Here is a 17,998-nt window from a genome sequence, read left to right as displayed (position 1 = left end):
AAAAAAACTCCAAAAAAAACCCCCCAAAAAACCCAAAAAAACCCCCAAAAACCCAAAAAAACTAAAAAAAACCCCAAAACCCCCAAACCAACCAAACAATAACGACAAAAAAACCCCAAAAAAAAAACCTCAAAGCACCCCCCCCCCAAAAAAAAAATAAACCCACAGCCGAAAAAAACACAACCAAAAAAACCGAAAAATAAACCCCAAAAAAACCCAAACCAAACCAAATCAAACCAAAGAAACCCCCATGGAACAAGTCCCCATAGATTTGGGGGATTTTGGGACCGGTTTTGAAAGGAATTAGCATCAAATTCCAGCAGCATCTCCTTTCAAACAGCATCTCCTTTCCCTATCGATCCTGGCGCTTTTCCAGCTGGCAAACTCGAGCCTCCATCCCGAGTTTTTGTTTGAACAGCCTCTGTGGAATTCCTCTGTGGGTCCTCTCGGTGCTTTTTCCTGCCTCCCTCCCCATCTACCTGCTGCATTTCAGGTTTGGGATCGTCCTGCTCCATCCCTCAGCAAAGAGCAACCCTCGGGTTTGGGGGTAAAAAGAAAAGCCCCCAAAAAATAAAATAAATTAACTTAAAGGTTTAAGGCAAAAGGGGCGGTGCAGAGAGGGGGGATTTTGGGGAAAAGCTCCGGATTTGGCTGCCAGGGCAGGAGCAGCCCCTCCTGGGTGGGTTTGGGATTGGGATTTCGAGGAGCCGGAGCAGCTCGGGTTTCACGGGGCTGCTGCGGGTGGAGAGAGGGGGATGGTGGGGAGGGAGGGAGGGAGGAGACCCCAGACCCCAAATCCCAGAGATTTTGGAATCACCAGGGATGTGGGAGGGCGATTCCCAGGGCTGGGGGGTTCCTGTGCCCGCCCAGATCCCAAATTCCGGGGATTCTGGAATAGGGATGGATGTGAGAGGGCGATTCCCAGCACTGCTGTGCCCCCCTGGATCCCAAATGCCAAAGATTCTGGGATAGGGATGGATGTGAGAGGGCGATTTCCAGGGCTGGGGGCTCCTGTGGATCCCAAATCTCAAAGATTCTGGGGTGGGGATGGATGTGGGATGGGGATTCCTTGGTCTGGGGTGCTGCTCTGCCCCCATGGATCCCAGATGCCGGCGATTCTGGGACAGGAATGGATGTGGGAAGGCGATTCTTTGGTCTGGGGGGTTCCTGTGCCCCCCTAGATCCCAAATTCCGGGGATTCTGGAATAGGGATGGATGTGAGAGGGCGATTCCCAGCACGGCTGTGCCCCCCCTGGATCCCAAATCCTGGGGGTTCCGGGATCGGGATGGATGTGGGATGGGGATTCCTTGGTCTGAGGGGCTGCTGTGCCCCCTTGGATCCCAAATCCCAGGGACTCTGGGACAGGAATGGATGTGGAATGGCGATTCCTTGGTCTGGGGGGCTCCCGTGCCCCTCTGGATCCCAAATCCCAGGGATTCTGGGATAAGGATGGATGTGGGATAGCAATTCCTGGGGCTGGGGGGCTGCTCTGCCCCCTAAATCTCACATCCCAGAGATTCTGGGACGGGGATGGATGTGGGAAGGCGATTCCCAGGGCTGCTGTGCCCCCCTGGATCCCATATCCCCGGGATTCTGGGACAAGGATGGATGTGGGAGGGCGATTCCTTGGTCTGGGGGTTTGCTGCGCCCCTCCAAATCTCACATCCCAAAGATTCTGGAATAGGGATGAATGTGGGATGGGGATTCCTTGGTCTGGGGGGCTGCTCTGCCCCCATGGATCCCAGATGCCGGCGATTCTGGGACAGGAATGGATGTGGGAAGGCGATTCTTTGGTCTGGGAGGTTCCTGTGCCCCCCCAGATCCCAAATCCCGGGGATTCTGGAATAGGGATGGATGCGGGATGGCAATTTCTGGGGCTGGAGGGCTGCTGTGCCCCCCCCTCCAGATCCCAAATCCTTGCGATTCTGGGACAGAGATGGATGTGAAATAGCAATTCCCAGGGCTGGGGGGCTGCTGTTCCCCCCTGGATCCCACATCCCAGAGATTCTGGAATAGGGATGGATGTGAGAGGGCGATTCCCAGCACTGCTGTGCCCCCCTGGATCCCAAATCCTGGGGGTTCCGGGATCGGGATGGATGTGGGATGGGGATTCCTTGGTCTGAGGGGCTCCTGTGCCCCCTTGGATCCCAAATCCCAGGGACTCTGGGACAGGAATGGATGTGGAATGGCGATTCCTGGGTCTGGGGGGGCTCCCGTGCCCCTCTGGATCCCAAATCCCAGGGATTCTGGGATAAGGATGGATGTGGGATAGCAATTCCTGGGGCTGGGGGGCTGCTCTGCCCCCCAAATCTCACATCCCAGAGATTCTGGGACAGGGATGGATGTGGGAAGGCGATTCCCAGGGCTCCTGTGCCCCCTGGATCCCACATCCCTGAGATTCTGGGACAAGGATGGATGTGGGAGGGCAATTCCTTGGTCTGGGGGGCTCCTGTGCCCCCCTGGATCCCAAATCCCGGCAATCCTGGGACAGGGATGGATGTGGGAAGGCGATTCCCAGGGCTCCTGTGCCCCCCTGGATCCCAAATCCCGGCAATCCTGGGACAGGGATGGATGTGGGAAGGCGACAGGGCACAGCCACCCTGCGCACAGACTCCAGCCCGCCCCTGGGAGAGCGGAGCCGGCGGCGAGGGCAGGGCTTGTTCCGTGATTAATTAGCTTTGTTTTGAAACAAGGAGCTGCCTCCGCGCCAGCAGCAGCAGCAGCAGCAGCAGGAGGAGGAGGAAGAGGAATTGTTGCCGCGCGCCGATCCCGCCGCTCTCGGCTGCCAGAGAAAGACGGGATTGCTGTCAGCGTGCCCCGCTCCCAGTGCTCCCTCCCAGTGCTCCCAGTGCTCCCTCCCAACCCTCCCAGTGCTCCCAGTGCTCCCAGTGCTCCTTCCCAGTGCTCCCAGTGCTCCTTCCCAGTGATCCCTCCCAGTGCTCCCAGTGCTCCCAGTGCTCCTTCCCAGCGCTCCCTCCCAGTGCTCCCAGTGCTCCCAGTGCTCCCAGTGCTCCCCCTCAGTGCTCCCAGTGCTCCCTCCCAGTGCTCCCAGTGCTCCCAGTGCTCCCAGTGCTCCCTCCCAGTGCTCCCAGTGCTCCCAGTGCTCCCTCCCAGTGCTCCCAGTGCTCCCAGTGCTCCTTCCCAGTGCTCCCAGTGCTCCCAGTGCTCCTTCCCAGTGCTCCCAGTGCTCCTTCCCAGTGCTCCTTCCCAGTGATCCCTCCCAGTGCTCCCAGTGCTCCCAGTGCTCCTTCCCAGCGCTCCCTCCCAGTGCTCCCAGTGCTCCCAGTGCTCCCAGTGCTCCCCCTCAGTGCTCCCAGTGCTCCCTCCCAGTGCTCCCAGTGCTCCCAGTGCTCCCAGTGCTCCCTCCCAGTGCTCCCAGTGCTCCCAGTGCTCCCTCCCAGTGCTCCCAGTGCTCCCAGTGCTCCTTCCCAGTGCTCCCAGTGCTCCTTCCCAGTGCTCCTTCCCAGTGATCCCTCCCAGTGCTCCCAGTGCTCCCAGTGCTCCTTCCCAGCGCTCCCTCCCAGTGCTCCCAGTGCTCCCAGTGCTCCCAGTGCTCCCCCTCAGTGCTCCCAGTGCTCCCTCCCAGTGCTCCCAGTGCTCCCAGTGCTCCCAGTGCTCCCTCCCAGTGCTCCCAGTGCTCCCAGTGCTCCTTCCCAGTGCTCCCAGTGCTCCCAGTGCTCCTTCCCAGTGCTCCCAGTGCTCCCAGTGCTCCTTCCCAGTGCTCCCTCCCAACCCTCCCAGTGTTCCCAGTGCTCCCTCCCCGCCCTCCCTCCCAGTGCCTCCAATGCTCCTAGCCCTCCCTCCCAGCCCTCCCAGTGCTCCCAGGGCTTCCAGAGCTCCCTCCCAGCCCTCCCAGTGCTCCCAGTGCTCCCTCCCAGCGCTCCCAGCCCTCCCTCCCCGCCCTCCGCCCCCCGCATTCCCAACCACAAAACCCCCGCGCCCGGCCGGGCTCGCCCGTGGCGGAGCACAGAGGAGGAGGAGGAGGAGGAGGAGGAGGAGGAGGAGGAGGAGGTGGTGGAGGAGGAGGAGGGAGAGAGAAGCCCGAGAGAAACTTGTCTTGGGGATTAATAGGAGGCAGGAGGAGGGAGAGGTGCACACAGGTAAGCTCTGGGCAGGTGCTTCCCCCTCCAGGCTCTCCTCACCTTGCCTGAGCCTCCCAGCCAGCGCTCCACGATGCTCTGCCCTCTCCGGCCTTCCTCCCATCCCCAAAAACATCTGCTCCTCTTCCTCTTTTCCCCCCTCTCCTCTTGGCTCCTCTGTCCTGCGGCGCTCTGCAGTCTTTGTTCTCTCTCTGCTCCGCTTCCAGGAGTTTCTGGGGTGGACGAGGGGAGGATTTGGGGGGTGTGACAGCGCTGTGGCCACTGCCAGGCGCTTTTGGTGGGACACGAGGTGCCCTTTGTGCGTCCCCCACAGCCCAAAGCCCAGCGCGTTCGGCTCTGCAGCCAAACTGGGGGAACTGGGAGGGCTGCACAATCCCTGCCCTGGGAGCAGGAGGGAAAACAAGCGAGGAAAGGGAGAGGCTGAGGGGAGGAGAGACCCCTCCGGAGGCAGGAATGCCACCAGGAGCCTCCGGGGACATCGGGGCACCCCGTCCTGGCTTTGGGGGGCTGCTCCCATGGAGGGGGAGCAGGGAATTTCAGACGGGAGCAGGGTGGGAGCGAGCAGCCCCGCAGCTCCAACGGGCTGTTTTCTGCCCAAAATGTTGGTGGTAAAGCCTTTCTTTCCTGCCTGGATCGCACCGAGCATTCCCAGGGAATGTAATCCCACTTTTCCTGCCCGGAGCTCAGCTCCAGGCGGGCGGGGGAGTGCAGCCCCCTCCCCTCGGGGGGTCCCGGGGTTCTTTGTCCCCGCTCCGCCAGGAGGAACGAGCGGGAAACAAAACGATGTTCGCCGAAATCCTGGGGAAAAAAAAAAAAACAAAAAAAAAAAGGAGTTTTGTTGGAAGGAAAAGGAGTTTTGTTACTTGGAAGAGGCTGATCCCAGACCTGCCCTTGCCCGCCGGCTGGAGAGGTTTGGGGAAAAGCAGCTCCAAAGCAAAACATGGGAATTGATCTCCTTGGTGTGCGGCGTGTGAGGGCTTGGAAACTTCCTGGAGGTCCTGGGATCCTGCAATCCTGGGATCTGCAATCGTGGGATCCTGCAATCCTGGGATCCTGCGATCCTGGGATCTGCAATCCTGGGATCCTGCAATCCTGGGATCCTGCAATCCCGGGATCCTGCAATCCTGGGATGCTGTGATCATGGGATCCTGTGATCATGGGATTCTGCAATCCTGGGATCCTGCGATCATGGGATCCTGCAATCCTGGGATCCTGCAATCCTGGAATCCTGCAATCCCGGGATCCTGTGATCATGGGATTCTGGGATTTTAGGATCTTGCAATCCTGGGATTCTGGGATGTTGCAATTCTGGGATTATGGGATTCTAGAATCCTAGGATTTTGGGATTTTGGGTTTCTACAATCCTGGGATCCTGTGGTCATGGGATTCTGGCATCCTGGGATTTTGGGATTCTGCGATCCTGGGATGTTGCAATCCTGGGATTCTGGGATCTTTCAATCCTGCGATCATGGGATCTGGGGTCATGGGATTCTGGGATCCTGTGATCTTGCAATCCTGGGATCCTATGATCATGGGATTCTGGGATCATGGGATTCTAGGATCCTGGGATTTTGGGGTTGGGGATTTTTGCAATCCTGGGATCCTGGGATACAGCAGTCCTAGGGTTCTGCAATCCTTGGGATTCTGGGATCCTGCAATCCTTGGGATCCTGGGACCATGGGATGCTGGGATCCCACAATCCCAACCGTACCTCGTGTGGCACCCAGGGCATCCCAGCGCCGTTTCCTGGCTCAGCCAGAATGCGGGAATCGAGTCCCTGCTCCCCGGGCAATGAGGGATCAGCGCTTCCAGAGATCAAAGCGCAGCCCTGGGAGGTTTCCCCTGCCCTTGGAGGAGGGAATGAGGCGTCGGAGCCGCTTCCCAGCCTGAGGGAGAAGCGGAACGAGGCGAGGCGGCTGCTGGGGGGGGCGAGCGGGGCGTGTGGGGGGTCCGAGCCGGCGGCGCTTTGGCAGCGGGGATCCGCTTTTGTCCCTGTGCAGCCATTCCCAGTGCGTGTGGCAGTGGGATCCCCTTTTGTCCCCCCCCTTGCAGCCATTCCCAGTTCTTGTGGCAGCCGGGATCCCCTTTTGTCCCCTTGCAGCCATTCCCAGTGTGTGTGGGGGATCCGCTTTTGTCCCCGTGCAGCCATTCCCAGTGCGTGAGGGGGATCCCCTTTTGTCCCCTTCCAGCCATTCCCAGTGCATGTGGCAGCCGTTTTGTCCCCGTGTAGCCATTCCCAGTGCGTGCGGCAGCAGGATCCCCTTTTGTCCCTGGGATCCCCTTTTGTCCCCATGCAGCCATTCCCAGTTCTTGTGGCAGCAGGATCTGAGCCGGGAGCGGAGCTGGGAAGGGCCGGGACACGCAGGGAGGGAGGGAGGAATTGCTGAGACCCAGGGAGCAGCGGGAAGGTGATCCCGGCCAGGGCTGCCCTCCTACGGGAGGAGGGAGAGGAGGACGGGATGAATCTTTGGGAAAGATCCCGGGGATGTGGGGATCCGAGAGTGAAGGACAAGATGAGCCTTTGGAGAGGATCCTGAGGACTGCGGGGACCCAGGAGCAGGGGACAGATGAGCTTTGGGAAGGATCCCAAGAACTCTGGGGACCCGGGTAAAAAGGACAGGATGGGCCTTTGGGAAGGATCCCGGGGTCTGTGGGGACTCAGGAGCTGGGGATGGGGATGAGCCTTTAGGAAGGATCCTGGGGGTTTGGGGACCTGGGAATAGAGGACGGGATGAACTTTTGGGGAAGATCCTGGGGACTGTGGGGAACTGGGAGCAAAGGATGGGATGAGCTTTTGGAGAGGATCCCAGGGATTTGGGGACCCAGGAGCAGGGGAAGGGATGAACCTTTGGGAAGGATCCTGGAGACTTTGGGGACCCAGGAGCAGGGGAAGGGATGAACCTTTGGGAAGGATCCTGGAGACTTTGGGGACCCAGGAGCAGGGGAAGGGATGAACCTTTGGGGAGAATCCTGAGGGTCTGTGGGGACCCAGGAATAAAAGACGGGATGAGCCTTTGGGAAGGATCCCGGGGATTCTGGGGATCCAGGAATAAAGGACAGGATGAGCCTTTGGGGACGATCCTGGGGGCTGTGGGGGTCCGGGAGCAGAGAACGGGATGAGCTTTTGGGGATCCAGGGACCCTCCTGGCAGGAGCTCCGCGCTGTTGTCACCATGCCCTGGCTGTGTCCTGGTGGCTGTCACCCATCCCTGCATGGACACAGTGCCATCCCAGTGGGAATGGGACAGGACGGAGTGTCCTGGCTGGTGTCACCGATCCCTGCATGGACACAGCTCCATCCCAGTAGGAATGGGATAGGATGGAGTGTCCTGGCTGGTGTCACCGATCCCTGCACGGACACAGTGCCATCCCAGTAGGAATGGGATAGGATGGAGTGTCCTGGCTGGTGTCACCCCATCCCTGCACGGACACAGTGCCATCCCAGTAGGAATGGGATAGGATGGAGTGTCCTGGCTGGTGTCACCCATCCCTGCACGGACACAGCTCCATCCCAGCGGGAATGGGACAGGATGGAGTGTCCCAGCTGGTGTCACCGATCCCTGCACGGACACAGCTCCATCCCAGTAGGAATGGGACAGGATGGAGTGTCCCAGCTGGTGTCACCGATCCCTGCACGGACACAGCTCCATCCCAGTAGGAATGGGATAGGATGGCGTGTCCTGGCTGGTGTCACCGATCCCTGCACGGACACAGCTCCATCCCAGTGGGAATGGGACAGGACGGAGTGTCCTGGCTGGTGTCACCGATCCCTGCACGGACACAGCTCCATCCCAGTGGGAATGGGACAGGACGGAGTGTCCTGGCTGGTGTCACCGATCCCTGCACGGACACAGCTCCGTCCCAGTAGGAATGCAGCAGGACCCAGCCCCGGCTCCGCTGCTGTCTGGGAAAGGGCTGGGAAAGGGCGAGACTCACGGGGTTGTTGCATCAGGGCTGCGCTTCCCAAGGGACCCCGGCGACGCCCGGGTGACAGCCTGGCTGCCCTCGCCCCTTTTTCCACCATTCCCGGCGCTGCAGAGGCGCTGGATGACGAGCTCTGAGCTGGGTCGGGCTCTCGCAGAGACACGAGCGGGGCTGGACGAGCGAGGGAAGCCAAGGAAGGAGCTTTGCCTGCTCCTTGTGGTTTATTTTTATCTTGTTCTGCTCCGACATTCCCGCTCCCAGGCTGGAGAGGGGCTTTTCCCCCACCAGGGCTGGTGGGAATTGCGGGAACGTGCTGGAAAGGGGCCCTGCTCAGCCATCCAGGCTTTTCCTGCCTCTCCCAGGGTTTAAATTCCCTTTATCCCTCTGCGGGGAGCGGGATCTCGCACAAACACCAGGATCCAGCTGCTCGCTGTCCCCTCACCGCTGCTGAGGCACCCGAGGGACATCGAGGGGACTTTGCCGTGACAAATCCCCCTCGGTGACCCTTGCACGGCTCCCTCTCGCCCTGGGCTGGCGGCTTCTCCCTGCCCTTGGCGTCCCATCCCATCCCATCCCGGGCTGGCAGCCAGCGCCGCTGGAGCTGGGGGTTACTGGGATGCAGGGAACAGAAAATATGCGCAGAGCAAACCCCAGTGGCATTCGGGGCTGGAATTTCCAGCTGTTGCAAGGATTTTTTTTTTAATTTTTTTTGTCCATTGTAAGCAGAACGGCTGAGGAAGCAGCTGCCTCCTTCTGGGAAAAACCCCGGGATCTGTTGGGTGCCTTGGCCGTGCGGAGCGGAGGAGGTGTCAGGGCTGGTTTCGTCCATGAATTGAGCCTTTTTTCCACGCCAGGCCGTCGGTTTCCTGAATTCCTGCGTTGCTCCATGACTTAACTTTGTTTCCAGTGGCGCGGATTCCTTGTGGGCAGCTGGAATGGAGCTGCCCCCACAGGCTGTGCTGGGGCTCTGGCGGGATCAGGGGTGGGATTATGGGAATTCTGCTCCTGGAATTCATGCCAGTAAACCCAACAGGGTGGAGAACACGCTTCCAGCTTTTCCTGGGAGAGCTGGCTTGGAATCTTGCAGCAACTGTGACGTGTTGGTGGCCTCGGGCTCGTTGCATCCCTGTTTTTTTTGGGAATGTCGCTGCTTTCCTGCAGTTTGTTAGGAAAAAAAAAAAAAAATGTGTGTCTTGCTTTCCCCAGGCAGGATGGGGACAGGCACGGCAGGGGAAGGGTGGTGGCAGTGCCACAGGGCTGGGACAGTCCCCGCAGGGTGGGTAAAAGGGGTGGCGTCACCCTCCCACCACTGCCCGTCTGTGCCGACAGAATTCCGCAGGATTTTGTCACTCTCCAGCCAGAATTCCCGGCTGGGGTGGCTGTTCCTGCTCTGTGCCGAGTCCACAAACATCTGGGGTGTCAAACCCTCGTGTGTGAGGGGACAGGGCAGGGTCAGTGGGGTGACAGCGCTGCCCTGTCCCCCAACCCTGCTGGGACATTGTTGGGTGGCCTGAGTGGATCCAACACCTGGATCACAGCTTGGAATGTCGGGTCCTGGATGGAAGATTGTCACCTCCCAGCTGGAATGGTCACCTCCCAGCTGGAATGTCACCTCCCAGCTGCTCCCTCCCCTCTGCACTGGGCCAAGCTCTGACCTCAGCTCTCCCTCGGGTGTTTGTGGGGTTAAAATCCAGGTTCTGGAGCAGAGGAAAAACCCTGTGGAAAGCTCTGGGAGCCCATGGAAAGCTCTGGGAGCCCATGGAAAGCTTTGGGATCCCATGGAAAGCTCTGAGACCCCATGGAAAGCTTTGGGATCCCATGGAAAGCTCTGAGACCCCATGGAAAGCTTTGGGAGCCCATGGAAAAGCTCTGGGAGCCCATGGAAAGCTCTGGGATCCCATGGAAAGCTTTGGGACCCCATGGAAAGCTTTGGGATCCCATGGAAAGCTTTGGGATCCCATGGAAAGCTTTGGGACCCCATGGAAAGCTTTGGAGCCCATGGAAAGCTCTGGGAGCCCATGGAAAACTTTGGGACCCCATGGAAAGCTTTGGGATCCCATGGAAAGCTCTGGAATGCCATGGAAAGCTTTGGGAGCCCATGGAAAGCTCTGGGAGCCCATGGAAAGCTCTGGGAGCCCATGGAAAGCTCTGGGAGCCCATGGAAAGATCTGGGAGCCCATGGGAAACTCTGAAATGCCATGGAAAGCTCTGGGAGCCCATGGAAAGCTTTGTGAGCGACACCCATGTGGTGTGTCTGGGGAAGGAGCAGGATTCTGCCAGAATGGGAAGGTCACTGCACAAACAGCCTTTTCCCTGTCGTGGATTTTCCCATTTTCCTGTCGCCAATCCCAGAATGCAGGGACGGGATCACGTCCATCCCCGAGCAGGACCTGCTGCAGCTCTGCTGGGCTCGGGACCCGGCAGCTCCGGGCTCTGCTGGCTCCTTCCCTGCTCCTCCCTCCCTTTCCCAGCGAGATGCCAGAGCCCTGATGGAAAGCAGCCGGCCCGGGAGGCGTGCGGGGTTAACCGGAGCCAGATGGGGCAGGAACAGGCTGGGCCGGCAGGAGGGGCCAAAACGGGAACTTTTTCCTGGAGAAAGTCAATTCCTTGGAGCCCCAGGAAGGCGTGGGGTGGGCTGCAAAGGGAGCTGGGGATGGCAGGGGTGGCTCTGGAAGGGGGGTGGGCCAGGGGGTCCCTGCGGTTCCCAGGTTGGGTGGGGGATTTTCTCCCTTCAGAGGTGATGGAAATTGGGGGTTCCAGGTGTGAGGAGAGCTGGAAATGGGCTGGAAAGGGACGATAGGCAGGGAACCCCACTCTGCTGTGCTGGAAGTGCTGGAGTTCCCCCCAGAATTGGCACCAGCAGCTCCAGCACCTCCAAAGGCTTCTCCTTTCCTTTCCTTTCCTTTCCTTTCCTTTCCTTTCCTTTCCTTTCCTTTCCTTTCCTTTCCTTTCCTTTCCTTTCCTTTCCTTTCCTTTCCTTTCCTTTCCTTTCCTTTCCTTCCTTTCCTTTCCTTTCCTTTCCTTTCCTTTCCTTTCCTTTCCTTTCCTTTCCTTTCCTTTCCTTTCCTTTCCTTTCCTTTCCTTTCCTTTCCTTTCCTTTCCTTTCCTTTCCTTTCCGGTGCTTTTCCAGAGCCAATTTCCTCTGGAATCATGGATTTGGCTGTCCTGAGTGCCAAATGAAGCCAAATCCATGAAGGAGACTGAAGGGCTGATCCGTCCTTTGGGAAGAGAGGATGGAAGTGACCTCTGGGGAGGGCCCGGGCGGAGCGGGATGAGAGCATGAAATAAAAACCCGAATTAAAAACAAAACTAAACAACGACAGCAACATTCCCCATGGATAACGGTGAGGCAGGGAGAGGAATTCCATGGATAATGGAAAGGATTTTCATAAAAGATGTCTGCAACGCCCAGCTGTAGGATTGACGGGGTAGGACGGTTGGGATGGATGGAGAGGAGAGATCTCCGCAGCCAGGGCTGGGAACTTGGGGTTTATTGCAAAGGGCCAAGTGCGGGGCTGTGCTGGGAGCTGCCAAACACAGCTCAGAGCAGGACTGAGAGAAGAGAGGGGTGCAGAGGATGAGAGGGTGAGAGAGTAAAAGGGGTAAGGCGTAAAAGGCAAGAGCTTTGAGACAAGAGGTAAGAGCTAAGAGCTAAGAGACAAGACAGCAAATTTCCCATTACAATAAATAAATCATCTTCTGTGTTGAATATTCTGATTCTCACTAACCAATCTAGAACAAGATACAAATCCTACAGCATTTCCATACAGCCTATAAGAATCACTACATTACCATACTGTCTTACATTTTAAACCCTAAAAACTCCTCTTTGGGCCCTTCTGCCAGGCTGTAGGGTCTGCTCTGACCCTTGGGCCTGTCTGCAAGCAGAGGGTGTTGTTCCATCAAAAGGGGATCACCTTCAGCTGGCCACACCATTGTTGCTCAGTTGTTCAGTAACTGAGGGATCTCAAAGCTTGCTTTCATTTCCATCTCACTTAATAGTTTCTGTACTCTCAAAATCTTTTGCCAGACAATCATATTTATAGGGCTTTCCTGTTCCATCTTCCCTGACACCCAACCCTCCTCCTCGTGTCCCTGCAGGAAATCACCGGGACCATGAGGGCGACCCTTGCGTTCCTCCTCCCGCTGGCGCTGGCGCTGGCGGCGAGCGGGCAGCGCCGCAAACCGCCCCGCCGGCCCACCCGGCCTCCCTTGCCCTTCGAGGAGCCCGTGGAGCCCACAGAGCTGCCCCCTCCCCTCCCTCCGGGCCCCCCGTCCGTGTTCCCCGAACTGCCCGCGCGAGTGCTACTGCCCGCCCGACTTCCCGTCGGCGCTGTACTGCGACAGCCGCAACCTGCGCACGGTGCCCGTCATCCCCGCGCGCATCCACTACCTGTACCTGCAGAACAACTTCATCGCCGACCTGCCCGAGGAGTCCTTCCGCAACGCCACCGGCCTCAAGTGGGTCAACCTGGACAACAACCGCATCCGCAAGGTGGACAGGAAGGTGCTGGAGAAGCTGGAGAACCTCATCTTCCTCTACATGGAGAGGAACCAGCTGAAGGAGGTGCCCGCCTTCCTGCCGCCCAACCTGGAGCAGCTGAGGCTCAGCAGGAATCAGATCTCCAAGATCCCTCCCGGGGTCTTCAACAAGCTGGAGAACCTGGTGCTGCTGGACCTGCACCACAACAAGCTGAGCGACGGCGTCTTCAACAAGAACACCTTCAAGGGGCTCAAGAACCTCATGCAGCTCAACCTGGCCCACAACATCCTGAGGAAGATGCCCCCCGGCGTGCCCAGCGCATCCACCAGCTCTTCCTGGACAGGAACAACATCGAGGACATCCCCAGCGATTATTTCAAGGAGTTTCCCAACCTGGCTTTCATCCGGCTCAACTACAACCAGATCTCGGACAAGGGGCTGCCCAAAAATTCCTTCAACCTCACCAACCTGCTGGTGCTGCACCTGGCCCACAACAAGCTCACCAACGTGCCCTTCATCAGCCCCAAGCTGGAGCACCTCTACCTGAACAACAACTCCATCGAGAGTGAGTCCCATGGGGTTTTTTGGGGAGAAAAACCTTGGAAAGGTCATTTCTCACCTGGTGGGATGTGATGCCTTCAAAGGGGTGGGATGAGGTGGGTGGAGGGAGGATCTGGGTGGAAGGGGAGGAGCAGAGTGAATCCCCTGTGGTGCTGCAGGACTTTTTCCAGCTGTCTTCTTTGGAGCCACCTGCCCTTGGAAAGGCTCTTTTCCTGGAAAAAAAAATCGGGATATTTAACAAGGAAGGCTTGGGCAGATGTTTTAGGGAGAGATGCAAACACACGGCTCGGGATGGTGAGGGAACATCCCATGGAGGCAGAGCAGCCAGGGCTGCCCCACACCATCCCAGGGAAATCCATCTGCAGTCCCACGGCAGAGGCTCCGGGGCGGGGTGATCCCTTTGATCCCTTTTGTCTCCGGAATGCCGCCGCATCCCGAGCTGCTGCGCTCCCGAGGAACGTGACCTACTTCGCTCCTCATCAAAAGCCAGATTTTCCCTCTCGCTGGGGCTTTGAGCAGCCTGGGATTGTCCCTTTTGGTGGCAAAATAACCCCCATTTGGGGTTCAACAGCAGGGGGGTTCAAAAATCCTCGTCCACATTCCTTTTTCCCAAACCCATATCCCGCTCTTCCTCCTCTCCACATTCCCCTTTTCCCTAACTCTCATCCTGCTCTTCCTCTTCTCCATATTCCCTTTTCCCAAACCTGCATCTTGCTTTCTTCTTCACCACAGTCCTTTTTCCCTAACCTGAATCACGCTCTTCCTCCTCTCCACATTCCTGCTCCTCCTGTCCACATTTCCCTTTCCCTAACCCACATTTCACTCTTCCTCCTGTCCACATTCCCTTTTCTCTGTTCCTCCTCTCCACATTTCCCTTTTCCCAAACCCACATCCCACTACTCATCCTCTCCACGTTCCTTTTTCCTGAACCCACATCCTGCTCTTCCTCTTCTCCACATTCCCTTTTCCCTAACTCACATCCCACCGCTCCTCCTGCCCACATTTTCCTTTTCCCTGACCTGAATCCCACTGCTCCTCCTCTCCACATTCCCTTTTTCCTAACGTGCATCCTACTGCTCCCCCTGTCCACATTCCCTTTTCCCTAACCTTCATCCCGCTCTTCTTCCTATCCACATCCCCTTTCCCAAACCTGTATCCCACTCTTCCGCTTCTCCACATTCTCTTTTCCCTAACTCACATCCTGCTGCTCCCCCTGCCCACATTCCCCTTTCCCTAACCTCATCCTGCTCTTCCTCCTGTCCATATTCCTCTTTTCCTAACTCGCATCTCTCTGTTCCTCCTCTCCATATTCCTGCTCCTCCTGCCCACATTCCCGTTTCCCAAACCGTCATTTCACTGCTCCTCCTCTCCACATTCCCTTTTCCCTAATCTGAACCCCTCTGTTCCTCCTGTCCACATTCCCTTTTCCCTAATCTGAACCCCTCTGTTCCTCCTGTCCACATTCCCTTTTCCCTAATCTGAATCCCTCTGTTCCTCCTGTCCACATTCCCTTTTCCCTAATCTGAATCCCTCTGTTCCTCCTGTCCACATTCCCTTTTCCCTAATCTGAATCCCTCTGTTCCTCCTGTCCACATTCCCTTTTCCCTAATCTGAATCCCTCTGTTCCTCCTCTCCATGTTCCCTTTTCCCTAATCTGAATCCCTCTGTTCCTCCTCTCCAGGTTCCCTTTTCCCTAATCTGAATCCCTCTGTTCCTCCTGTCCACATTCCTTTTCCCTACCCCACGTCCTGCTCGTTCTCCTGTTCACATTCCCCTTTCCCTAACCTACTGCTCCTCCTCTCCGCATTCCCCCTTTCCTAACCCTCATCCCTCTCTTCCTCTTCTCCACATCCTCCTTTCCCTGACCTGAATCCTACTTCTCCTCTCCGCATTCCCTTTTCCCCGTCCCTCACCCCTGTGTGTCCCCTGTCCCTCACCCCCGTGTGTCCCCTGTCCCGCAGAAATCAACGGCACCCAGATCTGCCCCACCTCGCTGGTGTCCGTCCAGGATTTCTCTCCCTCGGACCTGACAGCGTGCCCCGGCTGCGCTACCTGCGGCTGGACGGGAACCTGCTGAAGCCGCCCATCCCTCTGGACCTGATGCTGTGTTTCCGCCTGCTGCAGTCCGTGGTGTTTTAGCCTCGCCCCGCCTCTCCCAGGCTTTGCTCGGACACTTCAGACACGTGGGACCCTCTCTCCTCCCTCTCTCCCCCTGCTCTCTCTCGCCTCCATCCCTCTCCTCGTTTTCCCCCTTTTCCTGCCCCTGCGGGGACAGCGGTGGCCTCCTTGGGGACCGCGCTGTGCCGTGTCGCAGCTCGCTGTCCTTGTCCCCCGGCCCTTGTCCCCGGTTCCGTCTCTCCCTTGGTGCCCCCGCAAGTTTTGGGCTCGGTCCGGATGGAGCCGCTGGGCTCGGGGTGTGTGCAGCACCAAGAAACATTCCCGGTGGGTTTTGGAGCTGGGATGGGATGAGCAGGGGCTGAGGGTGGTGGGATGTGTAGAAGTCAGGGAGGATGGACAATCAGGCCATCGCAGGGGATGGGGACGCTCCTGTCGCCCTTCTGGAGAGCTTTGGCTCCACGTTTCTCCAGAGGAGGAGGATCTAAATCCCGTCTGGAGCTGTGCATGTGCAGGGATGGAGCAGGGAGGGTTCCCTGCCCCTGTGTGGGGGGAACACCTTCCCACACCCCCTGGGCAGAGCAGACCCTGCCCGGCTTCAAATCCCCATCCTAGAACCGACCCATGGGGACACAGCCCCATCCCAAAATCCTGATTTCTTCCCTGTAAAATCTGGACCAAGGACCACATCCATGAGACCACAGCCCCATCCCAAGATCCTGAATTCTTCACAGCCCCATCTCAAAATCCTGCATCTTTCCCTGTAAAATCTTCGGATGTAGAACCACACCCCTGGGGCCGCAGCCCCGTTCCAGTGTCCTGCATCCTTCCCTCTAAAATCTGGGAGCAAGGACCACATCCATGGGATCACAGCCCCATCTTAAAATCCTGAATCCTTCTCTCTAAGCTGAGGGACACAGGACCACATAAATGGGGTCACAGCCCCATCCCAAATCCTGAATCCTTCCCTGTAAAATCTCGGATCAAGGGCCACATCCATGGACCAACAGCCCCATCCCAGCATCCTGCATCATTCCTGCAAAATCTGAGGATGCCAGGACACATCTGTGGGATCACAGCCCCATCCCAAAATCCTGAATCCTTCCCTCTAAAATCATTGGATGTAGAACCACATCCATGGGGCCACAGCCCATCCCAAAATCCTGAATCCTTCCCTCTAAAATCTGGGATCAAGGACCACATCCATGGGATCACAGCCCCTTCCCAAAATCCTGAATTCTTCACAGCCCATCCCAAAATCCTGAATCCTTCCTCTTAACTGGAGGGATACAGGGCCACATAAAAGGGGTCACAGCCCCATCCCAAAATCCTGCACCCACATCCATGGGATCACAGCCCCATCCCAAAATCCTGCATCGTTCCTGTAAAATCAGATCTGTGGGGTCACAGCCCCATCCCAAAATCCTGCAATCGTTCCCTGTAAAATCAGGTCTGTGGGTCACATCCCCATCCCAAAATCCTGCCCCCCTTCCCTCTGAGATCTGAGGCTCCAGGGCCACATCCACGGCTCAGTTTCTCTCCGGAGCCAATCACACATGGCTGGGCTTTGCCTTGTTTTTTATTTTTTTTATTTTTTTTTTTTTATTAGAAATAAAAGGAAGGGAGAAGAAAAGGGAAGAATCATCCTTTGGAAGGGCTATTTTTATCCCTGCTCTTCCCCATCCCCACATGTATCTCTTCCCCCTCTATAGCTGTACCTGCATTTATTGGGTCTCCGGGTTTAGGGGGGATTATTCTCTTCTTTTCTTCCCGAGTCTCAGGATTTGGATTTAAAGGCCGAGCATTAGAGAGAGGGAAAAAAAAAAAAAAAATCAAAACCCAACTGCAATGAGCATTAAATAAATCAAAGAAAGCTCCTTTTGTGCCCAGCCTGCAGAACTGACCCTGCCCAGGACGGCCACGGACGGGCACCGTGCCCTCCTCCCTGCAGCTGGCACAGGGACGCTCCCCTTTTCCCATTAATTAAAACCTCCTGCTAATTAAGGAGGGTAAAATCTCCTTTGCAGCTCTCCCTGCAGTTGGGTGGGGACAGGTTTGAGCCCTAAACCCGGACGGAGCCCCCCTGGATTTATGTATATTTATATCTGATGTGTATATAGACTGGTAGAATGTACAGATATTCCCAACGGCGCCCGCGGCCTCCCAACCCGGCGACTTTACGGGTTTTCACTCCCACTCCCTGCAGCAGTGGAAATAAATCATTCACAAGGGACCCTGAGCCTCTCCCTGATCCGTCCTCGCCTTCCTCAGGTGCTGCTCCATCCAAAATTTCCTTGCTTGGGGATGACTCTCCAATGGTTTTGGGGTTTTGGGGTTTTTGGGGTTTTGGCTGGGGTGATGCTGAATTGGGAAGGAGTTCTTGGCTGGGATGGAATTCCCAGAGAATCCCTGGATGCCCCTGGATTCCAAACCCTAAATCTTTCCCTGTAAATCTGAGGATGCAGGGGGACATCCATGGGTCACATCCCCATCCCAGCATCCCGCACCTTTCCCTGTAAAATCTGAGGATTCAGGGACACATCTACGGAGTCACAGCCGCACACCAAAATCCTACATCCACATCCATAGGGTCACAGCCCCATCCCAGCATCCTGAATCCTTCCTGCAAAATCTGGGATGCAGGAACACATCTGTGGGATAACAGCGCCATCCCAGCATCCTGCATCCACATCCATGGGGTCACAGCCTGATCCCAGTGCCCCGAATCCTTCCCTGTAAAATCTGGGATTCGGGGCCACATCCATGGAGCCACAGCCCCATCCCAACACCTTGCACACCTTTCCCTGTAAAATCTG

At 57.2% G+C, this 17,998-nt stretch overlaps 1 protein-coding gene across 1 annotated transcript; it reads left to right on the top strand.

Annotated features, from left to right (window-relative positions):
- Positions 1–4,015: 4,015 nt before the first annotated feature.
- LOC134430313 (prolargin-like) lies at positions 4,016–17,415 on the top strand. The gene is given in 6 exon segments (XM_063177910.1): positions 4,016–4,101; positions 12,126–12,314; positions 12,316–12,823; positions 12,826–13,071; positions 15,029–15,094; positions 15,097–17,415. Coding segments are annotated over 5 exon segments (1,104 nt in total). The 5' UTR covers positions 4,016–4,101; positions 12,126–12,140; the 3' UTR covers positions 15,207–17,415.
- Positions 17,416–17,998: the final 583 nt, after the last annotated feature.

The sequence above is a fragment of the Melospiza melodia genome, chromosome 28 (genome assembly GCF_035770615.1).
Source record: "Melospiza melodia melodia isolate bMelMel2 chromosome 28, bMelMel2.pri, whole genome shotgun sequence".
Lineage (NCBI taxonomy): Eukaryota > Metazoa > Chordata > Aves > Passeriformes > Passerellidae > Melospiza > Melospiza melodia.
This window is presented reverse-complemented; position numbering and strand designations above follow the sequence as displayed.